Source organism: Arachis ipaensis, chromosome B2, assembly GCF_059453495.1.
Source record: "Arachis ipaensis isolate K30076 ecotype BB chromosome B2, ASM5945349v1, whole genome shotgun sequence".
Lineage (NCBI taxonomy): Eukaryota > Viridiplantae > Streptophyta > Magnoliopsida > Fabales > Fabaceae > Arachis > Arachis ipaensis.
Window position 1 is genome coordinate 8,200,148 of NC_142437.1, and position 25,280 is coordinate 8,225,427.

General features: G+C 32.8%; 2 protein-coding genes across 3 annotated transcripts; one reads left to right on the forward strand and one right to left on the reverse strand.

Moving 5' to 3' along the window:
• Nucleotides 1-13,467: 13,467 nt before the first annotated feature.
• Nucleotides 13,468-18,649, forward strand: LOC107624761 (alanine aminotransferase 2). Its single transcript, XM_016327218.2, has 15 exons — nt 13,468-13,943; nt 14,320-14,370; nt 14,774-14,824; nt 14,918-14,983; nt 15,075-15,136; nt 15,344-15,422; nt 15,506-15,610; nt 15,694-15,804; nt 16,240-16,377; nt 16,475-16,549; nt 16,672-16,792; nt 16,895-17,049; nt 17,649-17,723; nt 17,816-18,019; nt 18,223-18,649. Exons 1-15 carry the CDS (start codon nt 13,692-13,694, stop codon nt 18,337-18,339), a joined length of 1,662 nt encoding a protein of 553 aa, XP_016182704.1. The 5' UTR covers nt 13,468-13,691; the 3' UTR covers nt 18,340-18,649.
• Nucleotides 18,650-20,803: 2,154 nt separating this feature from the next.
• LOC107624762 (Remorin family protein) lies at nt 20,804-25,005 on the reverse strand. Of its 2 annotated transcripts, XR_002356989.2 has the most exons (6): nt 24,784-25,005; nt 24,055-24,640; nt 23,005-23,524; nt 22,800-22,881; nt 21,963-22,094; nt 20,804-21,196 (listed from the first exon to the last, which is right to left on the reverse strand). XR_002356989.2 is itself a non-coding variant. In XM_016327219.3 (5 exons), exons 1-5 carry the CDS (start codon nt 24,838-24,840, stop codon nt 20,957-20,959), a joined length of 1,485 nt encoding a protein of 494 aa, XP_016182705.1. In that variant the 5' UTR covers nt 24,841-25,005; the 3' UTR covers nt 20,804-20,956. The 2 variants fall into 2 exon arrangements, 1 of the variants encoding a protein (XP_016182705.1); XM_016327219.3 differs by lacking the exon at nt 21,963-22,094.
• Nucleotides 25,006-25,280: the final 275 nt, after the last annotated feature.

The following is a 25,280-nucleotide window of genomic DNA, read 5'->3' on the forward strand; positions in this document are numbered from 1 at the left end:
ACTCGAAATATGCAAACCGTCAAGTTTATGACTCAAATATGTATGACAAAATAAGTTTTTGAGCATAGACTTAAACACCCCTTAACCCGAGATCCTTTCATTTAGGGGTGCACATGGAGTCGAGTGAAGCCGGGTTCGCCGTGACCCGAATTCGACCCTAAATAATGACCGGGTCTATTTATGAGATCCTTACCCGATCCTAGACCCGATGAAATCGTGTTACTTTCGGGCCACACTTAAGCCGGGTCTAGACCGGGTGAAGTCCGGGTCTTGATCAACTTTATCATGATATCACCAAAAATTAGATTCTATATCTTTTGAACCTCTAAATTTTGCAAAATAATTATTCCATAACATTGCAACATTCACATAATAATAATTTAGAATATAATAATAATCATTTAAAGTTTCATAATAATAATTATATCAATTACACATTAAACATTCAAAATTCAAAAGACAATTAAAACAAAGTTAACAAGTAACAACCAACACAAGATTAATATAATAATAATAATTTATAGTGTCATACCAACTAATAACAACAAAATATTAAGTAGCAAACAACTACACGGGTCCAACGGACCGGAACCGGGTGACCCGAGACTTGGCCCGAATCCAATTTAATAAATAACCGGGACCATTTATTGAAATCTCAGGTCTGACCGGATCATAACGAAACCAGACCAAATTAGTCCCGAAGTCATCGGATCCGGTCCGAACCGGACCGAATCTTGTGCACCCCTACTTTCATTTTTTTAACCTTGATCTTTTGATTTCACCTGTGTGCAATTTTATTGTTCATTTTTATTATATCATTGCTATGTCATGCTCATGCAGCAAGTAAAGCAGAAAATTACGTTGAATTGTTGAAAATGGAAATTGACATGTAAATTCTTTTACGATTTTACTTTTTAGTCTTTTATTTTGTTGTATGTCCAGTAATTCAACAGCTCTGTTTTGAATAGCAATATATAATTGAGTATATAAAATCAAATCACACTTCCCTATGTTTAGATGGAAATTATTACTTTTATCCAACAATAATGCATGGCCGATCAAATAAATGAATATAATAGGCAAGAAAGTAAATAATATGGTATGATTATAAAGATAAATAACAAATTCTGATTATCCGCCTCCTACTAATTTAATACGAATATATAATATAATAATTAAAAAATAATTGATTATTTAAATATTAGTAAGTATTAACAGATATTAGTAGCTAGTGAGAGAAACTATTTTATAAATTAATTTAAAATTTTCAAAAACTATCTAGATATTAGTGATCATCCGCTTCCTACTAATTTAATACGAACATATAATATAATACAAAAATATTATTTATATATTAAAATTAACTACTAAAATCAATTATCAATATATTTATGTATAAATATATATAGTTTAATTTATTTTTAATGTATATACTATTTATAGTTCAAAATATATTTTATACCGGTAACTGATTTTAATAGCTAATTTTAGCATACACGTAGCATAGTCGAATATAATATAATAAATACTAGTGAGTATAGAAACATTTTTTCAATTTTTTTCTTTTGAAAAATATTTTTATGTTTTAATGCCTTTTTTTTAATATTCGGCTAATTTTTGTGTATTTGCTGGAAATGACTTATTTGATGTGTAATCCAATTTTAAGGAAAACAATATTGGGAGAGTCGAAATCGCCGGATTCAATCATCAAACTCAAATAAAGAGTGCGAATTATGGCTGTGCCAGAAAAAACGAGGGAAACGTTGGAGATGGAGGTCTAATTTGATTTGGGGGGCGGGGGGAGGGGATTTTCGAGATTTCATGAGAAGGCGATGGAAGCCTTGCAATATCCTAAGGGGCGAATTGGTGGAGAGATGCCAAGTGTCCACCATGTAGTTGGCTTGAGGGGATGCATGACTCATCGCTTCTCTCTGTTTTCTTGACCCGAAAGAAACTGAACCTCATTTGGCTTTACCAAAACAAAGGAAAGTGAGATCAAGTCATTTTTATCTTCACTCACTAAATTAATAGAGAATGAGAAAGAGCTAGATGGTATTCTAAGCTTCACTAGGCTTTATTGGGAGTAAAATTTCAAATTTAAAAGAGTGAAGTAACACTACAAGAAAAACGTTGAATACCGTCGGATTTACCGTCGTCTTGGAGTTGACGATATAAATGTTGTCGAAAACTGCTTACCGACGGATTTTTTCATCCGACGCTAATTATCGGCGAATTTTCTGTCGTTATTTTCAATGAATTTGTCAAGACTGAGTTGATAATTATCGTCAGAAACTTTGGCGCCATTTCACGTGTTTATGCACCAAGTTACCGTCGGATAATTTTTATTTTTTTTTATTTTTTTGGTACAGTTAAGCCACAATTAGTAGTCAAATTAAAACTCTTGTTAACAAAATTGTTAGCAAAAATCTAAAATTAGCGAAAATCAACAAATTATTTTATTAAAAATAAATTGTCTCAATACAATAAAATGTCACAGAAGTAGAATACAATGAAGTAGACACACAAAAAAATAAAACCCTAAGCCCTACAGTTCCCAGTAATCGTCGTTGTCGTCGTCGTCGTGGTCTCCCTGTTGAGGCAGCAAAGTAGGTGCTGACGTCGGTGCTCCACCAGCGGCATTGCCACTAGAACCAACAATGTCGTTGCCTCCAGCATCGTTGGTTCCAGCGCGCATCTGCTTGTTGTACGCCTCCATCTGCTCTCGCAACTGATCTAGCTACTCCAGCTTTTTCGTTAGGTCCGAGCTGTTGGCAACGGCTCCTCCCACGCATGCAAGAAGGTCGTTGTATCTCTGCTCAAATTGTTACGCTTGCTGGTGAAGCTCCTGTGTCAGCTTCTGCATCTCCTCCCTCAAGTCGACAACTTCCTAGAGATCGGCAAGCCTGGTGGCAGAGGCAGAGGCAGAGGAAGCTGCCAACACGGAGGAGCGGAAGCCATTGGCGAAGAACGACATCGATCCAAAGTGGCGATTCTTGTGGGGTTTAGAGGCGGTCTCGCGCCAAACCCTCTAAGGATCTACCACTAAGGTCTCGGAGCCAGCTTCGTCATTTCCATTAGGCAGCTAAGATTGTTGGGTCGCGACCTCCAACCTATGCGTGTAATCTTCCTATGCCACACACGTCGTGATTATGATAAACAGTTAATTGACTATAAACCAAATAAATTTGAAACTTAGGATTAATTTAAACTCACATAATGAGCCGCAAACCGCTTGTCAACAAATCTCTCCTTGTTGGCCTTCAAAGTTTGGGTATACTTGAAAGTCTTCGTCAGGGTCGCCTTACGGTCCAACGACTTAGACTACAGATTAATATATCAACCAATAAAATAAATGAACAAATTAACCAACTAATTCAAGTAAATACTAAAACATTAAACAATGACAAAATTTGTACCAGTATGCTCTTCGTCTTCATGAAGGTCACTGATCCACCTGTATACTTCGACGACCCGGGCGAAACCCTGTTAGCGGCGTTCGTCAGACAGCGACGCTTGAACCCCTCATCATTCCCAAAATAGGCCTCCAGTTCCTTCTTGATGGCTGAACAGATCTATGATGTTAGGTGGCCGCACCCCTTACAACGTCGCTCATCATCTGCCGAAGTAGTTTAGCTGCCCGGTGGTCGTAGATCTTCTTGATCATGAGATTATGCTCCGCATTCCATATGAATTTCAACTGCACAAAATGATTCAATAACATTAGTTAGTCGAAATAAAATACAGTTCAAATACAGTTAATTAATTCAATATTACTGGGTTCTTACCGCCCACTTCTGAAACCATCGATCTCTGGTCTCAACCGGGACTGCGTGTAGGTCTGCCACGGATGATCGTACATCAACTTAATGACCTCGGAGTTCTCCTGTGTGCAAGCATTATTTGTTTGTGCAAACCTATCAGAGAAAAAAATATAACATTAACAAACACATAGAAACGCATAAACTTAAGATTAAAAAATTATATGTACTCATGCCTGCATGCCATCGGGCCAAATCCTCAGACGGATAACGGACGGTGGTGGAGGGGCATCCTGCTCGGGAGCACTGGAGGAATCACCCACCGCATGCTCCATCGCTGGATCTGTAGGGAGCGTAGCAGAAGGAGGCACGTAGTTTGGGTTTGAGGCCATGATGAATTACTGGTCCGTTGGACCCGCCTGTGACGTCGCAGGGGTCGACGGGGTAGTCAGGGTAGAGGACGAGGACTGAATAGTCGCAGGAGATTTGGTGGAAACTCTCCCTCTACCATAACCATGAGATCCACTCGATTTACCTCTGCTACCTGTTGTCATGTCTGCAAAAAGAATGTATTATTAATATTAATCAGCACATATTAACTACATGAATCATTCAACAAAACTTCCCAAAAAAACTGGACATAACTTCTCCTAAAATTGGACATATAACCACCTTTACGGTTTCTACAAATCCAACTAATCTCAACCCACTGCATAAGTCAACATACAATAAATTTCGTAAGAATTAAACTCAATTAAATAAAGAGACTTCATAATTCAAATTCAAAGCAATAAAATGTGAGATGCATAAATCCAATGCAAAAGCAATATGCAAAATTTGAAATAGATTCACAAAAAGCAAAACTGATTATTGAATGATTAATCAAACTATCAAACTAATTATTAAATATTAACAGATCTTATGTCATAAATAATTAGAAAATTGAATAAAAGCTTATGAATTAGAATTATAATATGACAAAATTTGACAAGGCTACGATGATGCAAAATGTGATGAATATTGAGCTCATTGTTTTTATTTTTTTATCCATCACCTTCTCTAACTATTTTTATTAATTTTGAGGAGTGGAACCTACAAGCTTAGCTTGTATTAAACCATTTATTTAGAACCAACTAACGAAGCTCGCTAATTTATTCATTTTCTATGCCCATTTTCTTTGATCAGAGGTCCAATACTCAAAGTAAACAAATCATATATGCATTAACATATACAAATGTTTTCATCACAAGATTCTCTATTCTAAAGCTTGCAACCTGATGTATATATGCTTTATTATTCAAAAACCATTAAAAATGAGAGAAACTTGTCTATACAGTAGCACATGAGCAATCGAAATTTAATAGCGATTCAATTCCAATTTATGAACTTCTAACACAATTTCATGTGACATACACTTGGAGTTATCCTATTTGATAATGTCATATTTTTTTGGGTCATGCTTTAATAATTTTATTTAACTTAGCTAAATGATTAACAAAGACTATATGAAATTAAAAATTTTTATATATTGACCAAAAAGTATGTGTGACTTACAAGCTGTCATTTGTCAAAGCATATTGTATCTCCAACACTCCCAAATGATAAGTTAACCAAATCACATTTTTTTAAAAATAAAAACAGGTTAAAAATAGAAAAAAAATTAAGCAAGAAAAAATTAACTAACATGGATCTAGCGGACAATGACGAAACTAGACCTAATAGCGGATGACGAAGCTGGCGACGCAAAGAACAACGCTCGTTGGCAGTGAAAAGAGTGGCAGCTGCAACGGAGGCTAGAGTTCCCAACGGCGACTACAATGGACACGTGGTGGCGAACGGGAAGTGTAAGGAGAGGAGGGAGGCGTCGGCGGCGGCGGCGGGGTTCAAATGCGGCTAGAGAGAAAAAGGGAGAAGAGAGGTTAGAGAGAGAGTAGTTTCGAAATGAAGGGGGAGAGAGGTTCGCACTTTAAATTTTAGGGATCATTACCGTCCGATTTATCGGCGAATAAATTCGACGGTAATTCGTTGCGGATGACCAAAATGCAACGTTTCACTAAAATAGGTTTACCAGTAGATTGCTCCGACAGTAAATCCCATGCAGCGTTTCGCGCATATTTCCCCCATTTTCCTTCAAGTATTACGGTGAATTTACTGTTGGAATTCAAAATCCACCAATAACGATTTGACCTGACGAATTTCACGTCAAAATCGTCAGTAAATATAATACTAAATTCGACGATACTCAGCGTTTTCTTTGTAGTGTAACAATGGTGGTTCGTGATCTTACTAAACATGAAGAACACATTATTCAATTTTTAGATCATCTTATATATGTAATTATATAAGTTAATTTATTTAATATTAACTTTAATTAGTATAAGTATTGATTAGTATTTGTTAGTGTTGTTTAGAGACGGAATTTGTTAGTGTAGTTTAAAAATTTAGTTTAGTTAAGATATTAGTAAAGTAATTAGTGCTCTAATTTTTATAAATATGTGTTGAAATAACTAAAAAGTGTTTGTAATTAGTTAAAATGTTAGAAGAGGTAGAGTATTTTTTTTTAAATAGTTAGAGTTAATATAAAATTGATGTGATTAGTTAAAATTTTAGATTTTATGTTATAATTTTTTTGTAATATATTTAGTTATAATAGAAATAATACATGATTAATAAGAGTGGAGTATTGAAAGTTGTAATTAATATTTTTTTTTAAAATATTGTTACTAACGATAATAATATGTTTAGAATAAAAATATTAAAAGTTATTATTAATATTATTTTTTATAATGTGTTTTCTAACGTTAATAGTATGTTTACTAATATTTGTTAAAATATGTTTATTAAAAGTTAGAGTAATTATTTAAATTAGTCTCTAAAGATTTTAAAAATTGGTATTTTAGTCTCTAAAAAATTAATATACAAAAATATCCTTAAAGTTTTACTTCAACAGACAAATTAATCCCTAATTTATTTTTCGGCAGAATAATTATCCAAATCAATTCTCAAAAATTTTAAAAGCGGACATTTTAGTCCCAAAAAAATTAATACACATATCAATCCCCAATAATTTTTTTCATCAGACATAATAGTTTTTCGTCTATTTTTTGGCATGACTCACTAAATTCTTCAAGTATTTATTAAAAAAAATATTAGTAGATATTATACTCGAATTAACTTTTAAGGTTAAGTTCAACTTATTTGATTTTTAATATGATATTTTTTAAGAAAAAATATTATTGAATCATCCTCACTACATACACAATTCTAAATCCAACAAAAAAAGATGTACTAAGTCTCGTATTCTCTTAAATTAAAAGCATATTATTGTGGTTTGATTAGTTTTATGTCTTGTGCATTGTTTGTACATTTTATTTTGTTATGTTGAGTATTTTCTAACTCCAATAAGCAGATATGTCTTTTATTAAGAAATGGTCAAAACATTGGTGCACTATGTAAGATTGTAATTTGTAAGTAGATATGCTCATACAATCATTATCATCAAATGCACATTCAGTGATATTTATTAGTATTAATTACACCACATAAAAATAAAATAAAATAAGATTATTATTATTATTATTATTATTATTATTATTATTATTATTATTATTATTATTATTAATTGCACAATAATATTATACCATAATTTTTTATATGTTTTTGGACAAAAATAATAAAAAATTTATTCATTATTAGATTATTATGTATGTAATATAGAAATAATTTTTGCATAAATATATATATATATATATATATATATATATATATATATATATATATTGTCGCTCAATAATAATAATAATAATAATAATGTTCAATAAAGTTATTAGAGATTATTCTACAAAAAATTTAATGCTGAAACTATTTGATATTTTTGTATTTAATATAATTTAGTTTGGAGTGATAGCAAGGAATTAAGTATAATTAAAGTTATTATTTTATTTTCACTTAAATCTCAATTTAATCATCAAGTTATCAATTAAATCAAAAAGCTTTTTTACTTCATAACAAATACCATATTAGAAATCAAATAGATTTAACTTAACTTTAAAAGTTAATTTAATTATAATATTTATAAATATTTTTTTCTAATAAATACTTGAAGAATTTAATGAGTCATCATGTCAAAAAATGGATGAAAAACTGTTATGTTTGATAGAAAAAAATGTTGGGGATTAATTTGTGTATTAATTTTTTTTAGGACTAAAATGTCCCATTTTAAAATTTTTGGAGACTGATTTGAGTAATTATTCTGCCGAAAAATAAACTGGAGATTGATTTGTCTGCCGGAGTAAAAATTTAGAGATATTTTTGTGTATTAATTTTTCTTGAAAAATAAAATATCTGCTTTTAAAATCTTTGAAGATTGATTTAGATAATTGCTCTAAAAATTATAATTTTGTTACATATGATAATAAATTAATAATACTAGAAAATAATTAGTATGATTTTTATTTTTATGTTGGCATGTTAAATTGTAATAATAAGTATAAATAATTTTTTAATATATTTTATTATTTTACCAAAATAACATAATAAGAACAAAATAACAACGAAAAATATATTTTATTATGTTATTCATATGTTAATATATTTTATTATGTTAATATATTTTTAAAATATTTTATTAAATTTGTGTATGAACACTGCTTTACCAAAAATTAAACAAATTGTTGTTTTACAAAAGTTAATAATTAAAATAGAATGTTTTTTACTTTTTTTTTCCCGCAAATTGTGTTTGAGTCCTGTTTGCCGTGGTCTTGAAAAATAGTAGATTTGATGTAAGTGTAGTTATTGTTATAACATCTTATTTATCAACAATATTTTTTTTTGAATTAAATTAGTCCTGATAAATTAATCACAATTATTTTTATATTGTACACATTTGACCTAAAATACCATTAGTTCAAGCTTGTATATCTGATAATCAACTCTCTTATAAATTGTTTAGTCTTTAATGGCCGCAATCACAATCTCACTAGAACTGAATTTTATTCTAATAACAAATTTTTCATCTGCAACAATAGATGGATATGCAACAATACTACAAAAAGCAATTATACATTACAATTTACAACTACAATAAAATCATCATCTCATAATACAGAAAATATAGATATACTCTATTAATATCATATTCACATACTAGCATTCGCATACTCAAAAAACTCCAGTACATTGAAAGCCACAAGGTCTAAAGCGTGCATAAAAGACGGCTCCTCAAACAGATATTGGCTTGTTAGGACATTTGCCATTTTTTCTACATCTGACTCATTAGTGCAATCAACATCGTTTCCATCTACATTTGGATAATTTTTTCGCAGTTGTCTTTAAATTCATCTTCAATTTCACTATTGTAGTCTTCCCAATTTATGTCTCCATCGAATTCTTCAACCCCATAAATTAAGTGTTCGAACTCAACGTGTAGCTCGATGACGAAGTCTTGTGATCGACTTTCATGATATATTGAAAATATTTTTTGCATCGTTGCTTTATCACTGACATATTTTGTCTTGAATTGTATGAATCCTCCAAATACTGTTACAGGATATCTGTATACAACATTAATCATTTTTTTTCAATATATGAGGATTTATCCTTTCACAAATTATACCTTTTAACTCTTCAAATAATATGGTGAAAGGAACAACAATATCATATGGATTCTCACACATAAATCTTACACTTTCTGATGTTTGAAATACAATTTGACCATTATAATATACTCTCAAACTAATTCTATCACTCATTTTTTCAATAATTTTTTTAAATTAAAAACAACAATAACAAACAAACCAAAAAAACAAAAACAAAGAAGAAGAGGAGGAGAAACAATAAGATAAACGTGAAGCCTCTGTTAAGTCCGTATTTATAGTCGTTGCGATTCAATTTTTTTTTGGGACAAGTTACTTCACCATACATCAAGTCTCCCTCACCATATATCAAGTTGTTTGTTCCCACCATCCGTCAAGTCACCCCACCATTTATTTCTTTTCAAATATTTTTTACGTCCATGTAGTAATCGCTCCTTTTTTGCTGGCCTTTTTTTTGTCCTGTTCCTGTTCTCTATAAATCGCCTGCAGCGATTTCTGCTTCTTTCCAATATTCCAGTTAAATATGAATCTGCATCATAATGACGCATAACACCAATTGCAGTCCAATATTAAAAAATTTAGCCTGGTATTTTTTTTTAAATATTGACCGTTAGTTGGTGTAATGCGTGATTATGATACAGTTGTGTGTTTTACTATGATATTGGAGGCTAGCAGTAATCGTTCTTCACAATTTGTAGACAGCAACAAAAAGACAAAGAAATAGTAGAAAAGAAGAAAATTGAGGGGATGACTAGAAATATGGTGGGGGCGATTTGATGCATGGTGGGGGCGATTTGTGAGGGAGATAAAAAGAAATTGAGCCTTGGCGGCTATAAATCTCAAATTTTGTTATCTCCTTCACAAATTGTCCCCACCATTAATCAAATTGCCCCACTATACTTCTAGTCGTTCCATCCATTTTCTTCTTTTCTACTATTTTTTGTGTCTTCTTGCTACTGTCTATAAATCGTGGGGAATGAATTATGCTAGCTTTTAATATCACAATAAAATACACAGCTGTATCATAATCATGCATTATACTAAATATCATCCAATATTGAAAAAATTTAACCGTTTTAGTGATTGCATATTTATTTTTTTAATTCAAAAATTATTTTATAAAATATAAATAAATATAAATAAATAATTCTTAACCAGTCAACTTTAAACAACTGTAATTAATATTTATTAATTTTATATTTTTAAAAAATAAATTTTAAATAATTATTAATTAATAACAATTTAAAATATCAGAATTACTAATTAATAATAAATTGACTAGTAATTAACTGGTTAAATATTAATTACCTAACAGAATTCAAGTTAATACTCAAAATGACCCCTGAAATTTGACCCCAGACTCAATTTAGCCCTCAAGGTTTCAATTGACTCTAATTATACCCTGAAATCTTGGCTCGTGCCTCAATTTGGTCCATCCGTCGTTTTCCGTCACCGGAAAGCTGATCAGGCAATTTTGGTTGACACATGGCACCATAACAGTTAGATGACGTGGCGAAATGTTTGAAGGTATCAATTTAACCCCTAAAAATTTTAAATAAAACCTAGCAGCCCCAATTTCTCCAAATCGCAAGAGTCTCTCCAAGAGTTGAGAAGGGTGTTGGGCAGCAGCAGCTAAGACACAGGTAGCTCTAGTAGAGCTAGTTCGCATGGTGGCTGGGTTAAGAACGCATATCGTGATAGAGGTGGGAAGGTTCCCCATTGGTACGGTTGTGGGTTGCATCCTATTCTTCGATAGTCTGGAAGCTCTTTGATTCCTTTTCCTCTGAATCTTCTGTCGCTGAAGGCCACCGCACCTTAGTGAGGGTATAACAATCCAATTCGTTACCGGTTCCAAGAACTCTACATCGCCTCCTACCCCAAGACCACACCTTATATCCATCCGCGCAACAATAATAGTATGTGCAGCTCCACATGCAATTTGAACCGGATATAAAAACTTAGGTTGGTATGGAGCACACGGTTTACGCAAGGGTGAGACCTAAACGTACCCGTCATCTGTCAACACACAGAAGGAAATTATTGCGGTAAAAAATAAATTCCAATAAGATAAACCTGCGTAAGATTACACCAGATACCTAGTACTCATGGTGCTACATATCTATATCAGCACAAAATTCTAAAGACATCCACGTGATATTCACTCTTGCAAAAGCAGGGTATAGTAATTGATCCGTTTTTGAAGGGAGAGAGACTAAATTCTTCTTCCCTTATTAGCGCTTATCAATGTTTACTTCGAGACCCAAATGACATAAAAAGGGCAAAAATTTGACATATTTATTCACACCATTACACTTGCAATGCAATTAAGAAGATGCATAAAATTTGTTATATAGTCTCAAATATTTTTCTCCATATTAATTTCATATAGTTGATGTTAGCAATTATTACTGCTCAAAAAGTAGCCTTACATGTAGTTTTAAAATGCAGCCAATAATACAGCAAGAGTCTGGCAACATCATTAAAAATCATTCTAATGTCTTAGCTAACATAACAATTTATCATATATTTCTTATTCCCTTATATAAGCTTATAAAGAAAAAGGGTTCAATTGTTCCTCTTTTGATCAAATTAATTAAACATATACTTAAAAAAGCCAGTTACTACATTGTATTGAATCTTTTATTTATTTGTTTATATCGGTTAAGCTAAAAATTCTGCAATAGTGAAATATGTTAGAATGCATACAAAGCTTTAAATATCATATGACCAAACAAGTATTCAGCATAAGCAGACTGAAGGACTTCATAAAACATTTCAACTGAATCAGTCAAATATTACAAATGTTTTACTCTTGCTTGATGCAATCAAAGCCATACACGGTTGAAAAGGCTATATACCCTTTATCTTTAAGTTCCACCCACACATACCAAGTAGTGAAAATCAAAATCTTCTCACTTTCACTCCACTCTCAACTTACTTCCCATGTTGTCACTCAACACCTTTGTCACTTATATTCAAGTACACAAAACTATAGCTTTTTATTTATTTATTTCTTCAAAAAAAATTCTTTTTGAAACATAAACCGAAAAGTTAAAAGATGCAATCTGCATATACTATCAGCAGAAAGTTTTACCCAGAACTTAATCTAACAGCAAAAGTTTCAAACTTTAATACATCCACTTTAATTGGTCATATAAGACAACAAATTTGATTAGATGACGCTGCAAACAAGTTTACACTACTCTTAATGTATCAAAATTAATTAACTTCAAAAAAAGAAAAATAATAAATAAAGAAAAATTGAGTAGGTGTGAAGAGTTACACTGTTATAGAACCTGCAAGAGCAAGATTATAATATGCACCAAAAGCAATAGCAACAATTTTGGGTGTGTCTGCTTCTCCTCCATTAGGGTAATAGAGTGAAAAAAAATGAAAAACAAACCTCATGAAATAAAGCGAAAAAAAAAAATGAAAAACAAACCCCATGCAACATTTTGCAATAAACAGAGTATCGTATGTTGAAAGTAACGATTTTATTACTAACTAGTTTTTGAAGAGATGATGATTCTCAGGCAATTAGTCTTCACAATTTGGTGGGAGGGGGGAGGGGGCGGGGCGAAACAAGTAAGAAAAGTTTCAAGCTTTAGTTACAGCGACACCCATGGTTCTTCTCTGAGGATACGTATACGAAGGGAGGAGGAGGAAGAAGAAGAGTCAATTGGAGGGTTTTATTTTAAGGTGGTTAACCCTTTTCTCATGTCACACTATGTCGTTTCTAAACAATTTGGGCGCCAAGAGTTAAACGACGTCGTTGAGATGCCAACTAAAATTGCCAGGTCAGTTTTTCGGTGACGGAAAGCGACAAAAATACCAAATTGAGACACGGGTCAAAATTTCAAGGTATAATTAAAGGCAATTAAAACCTTGAAAACTAAATTGAGTCGATGGTCAAATTTTAGGAACCATTTTAAGTATTAACTCAACAGAATTCATAAAATAATTTAACATTTTCAACCATCAATCTTATGCGAAAATAATTATATAATATACAAGTTTTGGCCCGTTTAAAATGCCAAAGATATGTTTGTTTGTACCATGATGAGTTACCCAATTACCCTAATGCATCATAAAAAATAAAAATTGTGTCGTAAGACATAGAAAGCAGAAATTTCACAACACTGTGGGCGGCAACGTGACAGAGACACATTGCACTATTGCAGTGTTCCATACGTTGTTTCGATACCGTTGATTGTTTGTTTCGGTCTTCTAGATTTACTCCTCTTTCTCTCTCTTCCGTGTGCCCCATTCTTTCTTCTTTCTTTCTCTCTCATCACAAGGCACAAAGGCACAAAATCTATCGCTATAAATCCCCTAACACATGGCAGTATCATTCGTAATGCGGAAATCCGCCGCTGTCAGATTCAGGCACCTTTTCAACCGCTCAATCGCTGTTCTGCAGAATCATCATCAGCATAAGCATCAAATTCACCACCACCCCATTTCTTCTTCTACTTATTCTTCTCTCTCTTCACCTCTATTTAGCTCCCGTTTCTTGTCCTCGTCATCGTCCACTTCAATGGCTTCCTCTGATTCGTCCTTCCCTGTCACCGTTCACAACATCAACCCCAAGGTTTGATTTTTCTGCTGCCCCACGAGTTTAATACGATTTTTCTCTTTTCATGTGATGCCCCGGATTGGTGATTTTTGTTTGATTTTTTTTTTCTGTGTGGTAAAGTTTCAAACTTGGAAATTTGTGATTGGTCTTCTTATCTTTTTTGCTTTATGGGTCTGAATTTTAGATTTGTGCCTTATTGGTTGAACTGAAGATAAGAGTATTATTAATTGTTATTTCCCTTTTGCTTGAAAATGGTTCCGTGATCTGTTTATTGGTCAGTTGAGTCTTGAAATTCAGTAGAATTTATTGTAACAAAGATGTTTCAAGTTCATTATGCTGTCACCAATTACTATACTTCTGCTGAATATTTGATTTTATGGTGTTTTTACAGGTTCTGAAGTGTGAGTATGCTGTTCGAGGAGAGGTTGTAACACTTGCTCAGGTACTTTGATGATTTTTGGCTTTACTTCTTAGAAATTAAGTTATTCATTGGCTAATGTTCCAATATATGTTAAGAAATTTACACCATAATTTGGCTTAGTAATGGTCATATAAGTTGAAGCATAATGATATATCTTCCTAAATTATCATTCTAAACATTCTTCTAAGTTTTGAACATGGAAAACTTTGATTACATTTTTATGGTTTTAAGATTGACATGATACATGCATTTCATTACCCTGCTTAGGAATTAAGAGTTAATTAAGAGGATGATTAGGGAAGTATATCTGATATTTACACAATAGTAACGTTTGATGTGGAATACATCTTGAGGAATGAATTTTCATTTGCTGTTAATGGTTTGAGTAATAATTATTTCTCTTGACAATGTTTTAATGCTGCAGCAATTGCAAGAAGATTTGAAGGCTAAGCCTGGTACTCACCCATTTGATGAGGTATTTTTCTTTTCAACTTCTTATCTTATGGTATGGTACTCTTTCAAATTTCATTCTTAGGGTGATTTCTCTTTTGTCTTTTATCTGAAACAGATAATTTACTGTAACATTGGAAATCCTCAGTCTCTTGGTCAGCTCCCAATAACCTTTTTCCGCGAGGTTTGCTTCTTATTATTATTCTCTGCAGTTGAATGCAACAAGCTTTGTGCAAATCAACCAGTGTTTATTGAGACTATCTCATCTTTAACAGGTTCTTGCATTATGTGACATTCCATCTGTTTTGGAGAAGCCTGAAACACCGGCTTTATTCAGGTACCACGGATGAAACTAAATTAGTAGCACTGAGATAGCTTGGTTATATTGTAACAGCTAACCGTCTTAATGTTAAATATATGGGAACAAATATATTAGAGCTCGGATAATCTATACACAATACTTAACGGTTTCCTTGCCATAACTATTAAAGCTCGACCAGCGTTGTATATGTGACTTTCCTCAAGCCCTGTTGACATATTGCAGTTCTGACGCAATAGAGCGAGCTTGGAATATTATTGATATGATTCCTGGGCAAGCAACTGGCGCCTATAGTCACAGTCAGGTACTACCCGATTTATCAAAGTTGTATTGACTGTTTCATTATTATAGTGTGGGAGATGAAGTTTTTGTTATTTTCCATATCAGGGTATTAAGGGCCTGCGAGATACAATAGCCAAAGGAATTGAAGAACGTGATGGTTTTCCTGCCAATCCCAATGACATTTTCTTGACAGATGGGGCAAGCCCAGCGGTAACAATTTTTGAATGCTGAGAGTGTAGTTTTTGTTTCACTTCAAATTCTAGCTTTAAAGATTGACATTTCACTCTTTTCAGGTCCATATGATGATGCAATTGCTGTTGAGGTCAGAAAAAGATGGAATTCTGTGTCCCATCCCTCAGTACCCATTATACTCTGCCTCAATTGCCCTTCATGGTGGCTCCCTGGTACTGTTTTTCCCTATCAAAACATTTGATGCTTAATTCAATTTAAGTTACTATTTATTTAGGCCACTATTTATTAGTACTCTGTTGTAATGATGGGTATCCCATGGACCAACTTTGAGTAGAAAATTTAGACAAAATGGCTGTTGAAAGAAAGAAAAGAAAATTGACATATGAAATATGTGCGTGTCAACCACTCAGCGAAGTTTGGATTATAGATAGACTATATGAAATAAATGAACATAAATAGAAGCATATGATTACCCTAGTTACATATTCTAACCGAATCTAATTGCAATAATTGCATGATTTAGCACTGTTGAACATATCTGAGGTATGTAATTGCAAGGAATCACATGAAACGTTAAATTTAGCCTATCTTGTTATATTACTTGATATTGGTTAGAATTTTAGTTTAACATGATTTTGTTTCTGAAGGTACCTTATTATCTAGATGAAGCAACTGGTTGGGGTTTGGAAATCAGTGAACTGAAGAAGCAATTGGAGGCTGCCAAGAAAGACGGCATCAGTGTTAGGGCTTTAGTTGTTATTAATCCAGGCAATCCAACAGGGCAGGTGAGTAGCAAATAACTGTGTAGTGATAATATTATAGAGTGGTTGCTGCATAGAGTGTGATTAATTTTCTTACATGCATCTTCTATCATGTGTTCAGGTTCTTTCTGAGGAAAACCAGCGGGATATAGTAAAATTTTGCAAGCAAGAAGGTCTAGTTCTTTTGGCCGACGAGGTAACCTGTTTGTCTTTGGAAATCTTGTATTAACTCACTATATTTGCATCTTAAACTGCTGATTTTATTGAAGCTTTCATGGAATTATAGTATTACTGATACATGAAAATTCTTTTTGGTAGGTATACCAAGAAAATGTTTATGTTCCTGAGAAGAAATTTCACTCCTTTAAGAAGGTAGCCCGGTCCCTGGGATACGGGGATAATGATATCACCCTAGTATCCTTTCAGTCTGTCTCGAAAGGTAGGTTGATACTAACTATCTTATAATCAGAGGATGGATAGACAGTTGTGCTAGTTGATGATCCGTGCTTATGGATGATGTCTTCTGTTTTTTCGGCTGCAGGCTACTACGGGGAGTGTGGGAAACGTGGTGGTTACATGGAGGTCACCGGGTTTTCTGCAGAAGTCAGGGAACAGATATATAAAATGGCTTCTGTGAATCTTTGCTCTAACATCTCTGGTCAGATTCTTGCAAGCTTGGTCATGAGTCCACCAAAGGTTAGTTCTTTTCCGCTCATCTATATTTTGGGAATAATTCTTTAGTTCTTTTCCTCAAAAGGTTGTCATTCAATATGGAGATTTGATCACAAAGTGTTAAACTAAAGTGGAACTGGTTGAAAAACAATTGTTTAGTATAGGAACCCAGAAATGTTTAAACTATATGGATGTGATTGATAATATTTATATAACATGGACTTTACAAACATTTAAAACTAGAGGTACACTGCTGTAAAGATTTATTTTGTACAGATTATGTTTTTGTGATTGAAAACAGCTTCGCGTGTGGTGTCAACAGTGTCACTAGTACTGTTAAATAATGATTTTTATGGTTTAAAATGAATCTCTGTATTCTCTGTATGAATTTACATCTTCACACTATAATTGACCTTTAAACTATATGGATCTTATTGAAAATTTAATGAATCTATAAGGACTTCCAACATAAATAAACCTAAGGATAAGCCGGATGTAATATACTGACACAAGCTGCTTAAAATTATTCTCATAATTAATAGAAGGCAATGAGGTATGGAAATAAACAAACCAAGTAACCAACATTGCAGTAATTCCATTCTTGATTTCAATGAATGTTGCAGGTTGGAGATGAGTCTTATGAGTTATACTGTTCCGAGAGGGATGGCATTTTATCCTCCCTTGCTAGGCGTGCAAAGGTTAGATACGACGAATTCATTTTTGAAGGGATTCATTTACACGTTTTGTTTACAATTTTTAACTTTCCTGATTCATTATTCTCTTGACATAGACACTGGAAGAAGCACTTAACACATTAGAGGGTGTAACATGTAACAAAGCAGAAGGTGCAATGTATTTGTTTCCCCAAATTAAGCTGCCCCAAAAGGCTATTGAAGCGGCAAAGGCGGCAAAAACAGCTCCTGACAACTTCTATTGTCGGAACCTCCTCAACGCTACTGGAGTAGTTGTTGTCCCTGGTTCTGGTTTTGGACAGGTTCGTATACATTATGCGCCGATTCAGTAACTATCAAACATTTCCCAAACTGTTTTAATGTAAATGGCTTCCCTTCATTACATGTGATTTATTATCTTATTAGCTTCAACAAAAATTGTTGTTGGTTCCAACTATGTTGCATCATCCATCCTTAGTGGTGATTGTAAACTGATTATATGTTAATGTTTTTCTTGTGATGCAAGGTTCCTGGAACTTGGCATTTTAGATGCACCATATTGCCTCAAGAAGACAAGATTCCGGCCATTGTTACTCGCATAACCGAGTTCCATAAGAAGTTCATGGACAAGTACCGCGGCTGAGGAATATTATAGTTGAGAGGCATGTTTTAGGATGAATAATTTTGTTGTTAATTCAACTTTATAGAGTTGCATTTTGAATATGCAAAAAGTTGAAAGATATGTTTCTTCTTAGCCCCTTGTTTTCAGGGTGAGAAATGATTTTGTTGTTAATTAAAACTTTCAATTATAGGTGCATATTGAATAATAAGCAAAGTGAAAGAGATTGGTTTTAACTCCTTTCTTTTTCTTCTTGCTTGCCTGTACTAAGGTCTTTGCATGCAAAGAAAAAGTGCATGAATTAATAGTAATATGGGAAATGAATTGAGAAAAATCATGAGTTGCTCCACCAATATGTTTGTATTAGCTTATTTTTTGAGAAATTATTTCCTTTTCTCCCTTCCCAGTGCAGCTTTAGAAGGTTATCTTGGACCAAAAAAATATATCAAAGGATAAGAAAACCAATTTTAACCTAAATAAAGGAATTTTTTATATTGAATGATTATAGCTCTCAGAATCTATTGATTTTAGTTACCTAATCAAACCATGCACACATGGTACAAAATACTTGTATAGTTGTTTTCTTTGACTTAGTGCCTCTCACACTCTATTATGAGCATATTTTTTTCCTTCTTTAAGAGAAACATGATACTGAGCATATAATAGGACTTGTAAATATGCACCAAAGGGAATGGAATGGAGTATCCCCCAATAGTATGCAATTATTTTTAGGGATAAAAGGATGCTAAACACTAAAAATCAATCACCGAATCAATTATCATAAATTTGTGTATAAATAAATATATTATTTTGTATATTTTTTTAATTAAATAATCAACTATCAGAATAATTAAATGTTATAGTAAAATAATCAAACCTGCAATAGACAAATAATCAAATTTGTTTATAATAGTATAATAAAAAAATATTAGATACTAAATACATATTTTTATACGAAGTGACTAGTTGATAGCTAACTTTTTTATACATGTAAAATAATTGTTTTGGATCAATAGACCTAAATTTTTAGGATAGTTACTTCTTGAAGTCGTCTAGTACGGTGAACCATTAAGGCTTTGTTTTGATATAGGAAAGAAAATAGAAGGAAAGAAAATAAGAGGAAGAAAAATGGAAGGAAAGAAAATAAAAGGAAAAGTAGAGTTATTTATGTGTTGTTTGGATGAAGAGAAAATGAATAGAAAGAAAATAAGAAAAATTTTTTTTGTTTGGATAAGAAAAAAAGTGAGAAGAAAGAAAATCATAATGGTATAAAATTACATTAATGCCCTTATAATAAAATAAAGTATAAATATTTTTATTTATTTATGTTTTATTGTATTTTATGAATATTATAAAATATTATAATTTTATAAATTATTTATCTAATACATATATAATGTTTAAATGTAAATCTTTATTATAATAATGTATTAAAACTATTAAAACTAAATTTATATTAATAATTATTATTAATAATAGAATTAGGAGTAATATTGTAAATACATCAAAAATAACATTTTTCTTTTTGTTTTCATGTTTCTAATGGATAGAAAATTTTTTTGTGGGACCCACACCAAAATTTTCTTTTCTTCCCATTTTCTTTGGTATCCAAACAAAGAATTTTTCACTTATTTTCCTTCCACCACTTTTCTTTTCTCTTATTTTTCCTAAAACCAAACATAGTGTAAATGTTTAATATATTTGATTAAATTATCTAACGATTTATAATACCATCTTCACACGAATACATTTTGATAGAAGTAGCCACCAGTTTTCTGATATTCATTAGCTACAAGACTAAAATTTGAACTAGACCTTATGAATATAGAATCACAAAAAGACCCAGAAAAACAGTTGGATTTGTTGACTATAAGCATAGTATTCCAATTTTCACACAAGTTGTCACGTGACTTGAACTATTGATGTATAATTAGCCCCATCAGGATTGGTTAATTAGTGGTCTAAAGTGGACCAGTGTTTTTGGGATTCTGTGCATGTATTAGTTGAATAATGTGAACTGTTTAAAAATTAAGGAACATTTTCCTATATCTAAGTAACACTAAATTAAACAAGAAGCACTAAAGAGAAGTAATAATGTGTTACCTTGAATAATTTAAGGTAAATTGGAACTTGGAAGTACATTAAGCTAATACCATAGACAAAATATAGTAATTAAGGTTATTTAAAGTTTCTAAAAGATTATGGATGATTATATATTTGCCATGTTGATGTACCATCAATGACATGTAGAAATCTGAAAAGTGAGTACCCTTTACTATGTATTTGCCAATTTAGTTTTGCTTTTCTTTTCTTGGTTCCTACTCCAAGAACTAAACGACAACATTAGCATGCAAACAAGGGAAGAAAACAACAAAAGAAAACATCACTTTCCCGTTGTAAACTTAATCTTTTCAGGTTTCAGAACTGTTTTGTGCAGTCCATGACTTAGATAATAGATATATTGTACCTTGCTTTGGATCTTCTGAAATGGACAAAGAAGAAAACTATTCCCTTTTCATTTAAAAAAAAAAATGTGCAAAAAAATAAAAATAAAATAATAACAGTTACAGATAAAATAGAATTTATTTGGAGGCAGAAAACATCAAAGATCAACATTGCATATTTGCATTGTTAAATGTTATTAGTGATGGATGTTATGACAAGGGAAGCAACCACAAGAAATGGTGGTGTGGCTTGAAAATTGAGTGCTATGATGATGATGTTTGTGTATCATCTTTTGAGCTTGTTCAGTGGCTTTCTGAATTTGCTCCAAGTGTTGTTGCCTAGCTGATTCCCTCCATTCCTCAGCTTTTCTGTGAACCACTGACATCCTCTTCATCAATTTTTCTTCAAGGTTTGACCTCATCTTTTGTATTTTCACCTACACAAAAAAAAAAAAAAGAAAAAAAAAAAAAAAAACAGTGGGAGTGAGTTTTCAAGTTTCAATTTATAAGGCATCTAAGTTCAATTGCATGCTTCTTGAACTTTGTGTCTTAAAATTATATGCCATGGCATTTTCTAATAGATTTTATGTCTTCAATGGTTTAGAGAACTTAGTCTTAGAATTGAATGGGGCTAACTCACTCCAAAAACTATAACCATTTATGTATTTTTGTTTATATATTATCAGAATTTATATACAAAAAGATCTAAAATTCGATCTTAATAACCCCACAAAAAAAATCAGCACACGACGGACTTAAAAAAAAATGGTTTGTACCCAATAAGTCAAAAAATGCTCTTGCCTTAAAGTGAGAGTGACATAAAGTTAAGGAGAGGGTAGAATCAACAAATAAATTCACTATCTACAATCCCCAGTACAATTCTTTGACCAGCTATGGCAAACTAGTTGCTATTTTTTAAACATAGGATACCATAAACATTCTGCCTCAACAAAGGTAATTGAACCAATATTGTACATATAGTATATCTTATAGGAAGGTTTTTAAGTGTTTCCATGAATATTGGTGTATATATATATGTAAATAAAATCAATGGTTAAAATCGCTAAAACACTAATGTTCTTGGAACACTTGAAAACTTTCCTATCTTATATTGTGCATAATCATATTTATATATTGAAGCTGAACATGAATACATAAAATCAGCAAGGACAAGAAGCATATAACTGTAGCCAATTGATATACCATGATTATGTTATTATTTAATTGAGGAGGAATCCTACGTGGACCATAGACCAGTCAACAAGATAAGAATAATAATAATGAGAATGGTATCCATGACCATGAGTTGGTTGGTGGCTCGAGGAAGAAACATGCCTGCCAATGCAAAGCATTCCATTGTAATCAAAAGTTCAAACCAGCTCATGCACTTTCAAACTTATATCATATTCACATGCTTAGTTAACATCTTCTTGGATTTCTATATTTTCAGGACAAGACCATGTGGATTAGAACAAAGTACAAAGTAATCTACACTTACATACAGTTCAAAAATTGGTTGCAAACAGATAAGGATCTAGGAATGGTAACTTGTACTACTTACAAATTGGCCAATTCTCTCGTGTCTTTTAAAATCATGCCAAACTTGCAGAATTTGGTCTTTGATATATATGATTTTGGAAAAGTTCGATTTTCAATGCTAATAGCAATGACCAAGGAAAAAGACCACCAAGAAAATGGAGGGGAAGGAAGACTAACCAACAAGAACATTGCTTCTTAATGTTCAGCTAAAAATCTAACAATGTTAAGCAGATTTTATATCCAGAATCTTACAACAGCACATAACTTGTACTAATATTCCAATATTCGTTTTAACTTTCTATTTCTCTGTTCCCTTTTATCTATCTTTCTCACCTGTTACTGTTTATTTGGTAGTGACATATAAACTGGAATAGATGAAATATATCATAATTTTGATGCTTTCAACTAGAATTCCAGAATTCTTGGTGGTTGGTGAACTACAAAGAATTGCAAGCTATAACCATAATTCATAATAAAAAAGGATTATTGACAATGAAATACCTCAAGCTTTTTGGATTGTGCTTCTGCTTTAGCACTTTGTAGGTTTACCCAAGCTTGAATTTTTGCTTCTTCTCTCTGATACCTGCAAATCAATTCACAACTTAGCTCAAGCCATACATATCAGATGAAAGTCTATGCTATATAGAGAAATATACAAGAATCATGAAAGAGCTATATATGGTGAAGCTTTGAAGTATAGTTTTACCTGAGACAGCACTTAGTCTTCTCCTCTTCTTCCCATGTAGCAGCCCTGTATTCAGGATCACCTTTCTTGCTACCATTATGCCTCAAACTCTTTGATATTTCCTCCTCTTCTTCTCCACTTGAGCTCCAATTTGAAGTAACCAAGTCATATTGTGTCCCCAGTTGCAATTTGGAAAAATGGCACTCTTCAAGCTGAATAAGATCATTGCAGGTAGTGCTATTGGTGTTTGCCATAGCCAATGGTCCTGACCTACTTTCAGGAGTATTGTGCCTCTGAGGGGATGAACTCTTGATTGGTGTATGGCACCTTGAAGTTGTGGAGCTTCCAAGAGGTGTCATCTCAGTCCCAACATCTCTGTGTTGAATCTCATTTTGTTGTTGATGATGATGATGATAAGCCATTTCTGTGCAAGCATCTTTCATTGCATCCCCAGCATTGTTTCTAAACAAGAATCCTTCTTTAGTTGGCTCTGAGTATCTGAAACTTGGCAAAATTGGCTCTATGCTCTCAGTGAACTTATCTGCATTCAAATTCACAATCTCTCAACAACTTATCTTGTTTTAAATTCAACTCCATTATACCACCTAGCTTCAAATTCACCTCTTACATCACACAGGAGAGCATGTAAGTTACAACTTAGTAAAAATATCAGTAAAACTTATCATGATCATGCTTAACCAAACTTAGAACAAAGGCAATAAAAATGTGTCAAAATTTTGAATCTTCAACCAATCTACAATTTTGGGTCCAAGTAATTGAGCTTATAATAAAGCTGGAAAAACTTGAGCCAAATGAGACTAGCACATAAATAGTTTTATTAATTTGCATCTTGAAAAGCCAAATGAGGTTTAAAGCTAATTAAACTATAACATGATGAAGGAACTTTAATGGCAATTAAACAAGGTTTGGAACTTAATAAAGACAAAAAAGAAGAGAAAAGGAAGCAGAATGATGATGTTGCCGAAAAGGGTAGATTGAAAAATAATAAAAGGAGGAGGAGAAAAGGGGTTTCAGCTTTGAGAGTAATTGAGAGATGGTGTGATCCCCCACCTTTTAGTACTATGTCTGTTGGGCATGAGACCCCATTGAAAGCACCAAACATGTTTTGGTGGTCCAAAGATGAAGACCTTCTGAAGTTTGGGGCAGCTTTTGAGTCCCTTTCCTCAGTGACTGTGACCCTTGACTTGTCCGAGAAACACTCCATTTTTGAGGACTCAGATTCAGATTCAGATACCTTCTTCACATTCACATTCACAGCATTCACATGTGCTGGTGAGTCATGGCATGAACTGCTCATGAGCCATTTCTCAGCATCATCCCATTTGGAAGGAATGCTCTTTCTTGAAAGGTTCCTTCCAATGGTTGTGAAGCTGAAAAATGGCCTACCAGGTGTTGCAGGAGCCTCTAATGCTACTCTCCTTTGTTGTTGTTCTCTTCTCTGAGCTGGAACATCAACAATGGTGCTTCTGGTTTCATCATTATTAGCATTTGGCACTGGAAATGACTTGACAAATTCAGAAGTCTCCTTGAGATTGAGCTTGCAAAGTGGGTCAGGGAAGTCATCATCTACAAAAGGGTTACTGTTCTTGTTCTTCCCATACAAGCTACTCATGTTGGATTCAATAGGTACTGGCTCCTGAACCCAAACAACAAAAGTGAGTCAGTGAAGAAAAACAAAACACATTCTTGTAATGTAATGTAATGTATTGTAGAACAAAGGGATAAACATGAAGGCAAAAGACATCACAGTCATAGTATCAAACATGTGGGGATCATTACCCCAAGTGGTGCCAATACAGATGTAGATTGGAAGAATTTGTGAGTAGAGACATCCATGAAGGTGGGTTTGAGCTTGAACTTTGTGAGGGAAATGGATTGACTCACTCACTCACTAACTCACCAACTCACCCTATTGATGAAAGGCTACTAGTCTTTGGTGCCTATGCTATGTGCATTGGTGTCATGTGTTATGTAACAGTGAGTTTTAAGAGAAAATGACACAAGAGGCAGTGGGAGAAACAGCCAGCATGCTTAAGTAGGACACTTTTTTTTTTCTTTTTACCATCTTAGCAAAATTGCTACTTTCATGAATAGGTTTTCATCTTGAAAAATTATATTATAAATTGTTAAATAATTTAATATGTTTAACTGAAATTCACATAAAAATATCTTAATAAAAATAATCACATTCTACCAATATATATATGAACTTTGGTTGTACAAGAGGTCCAAAGTCTTATATCAAATAGCCTATAATGTTTTATTTAAAAAAAATG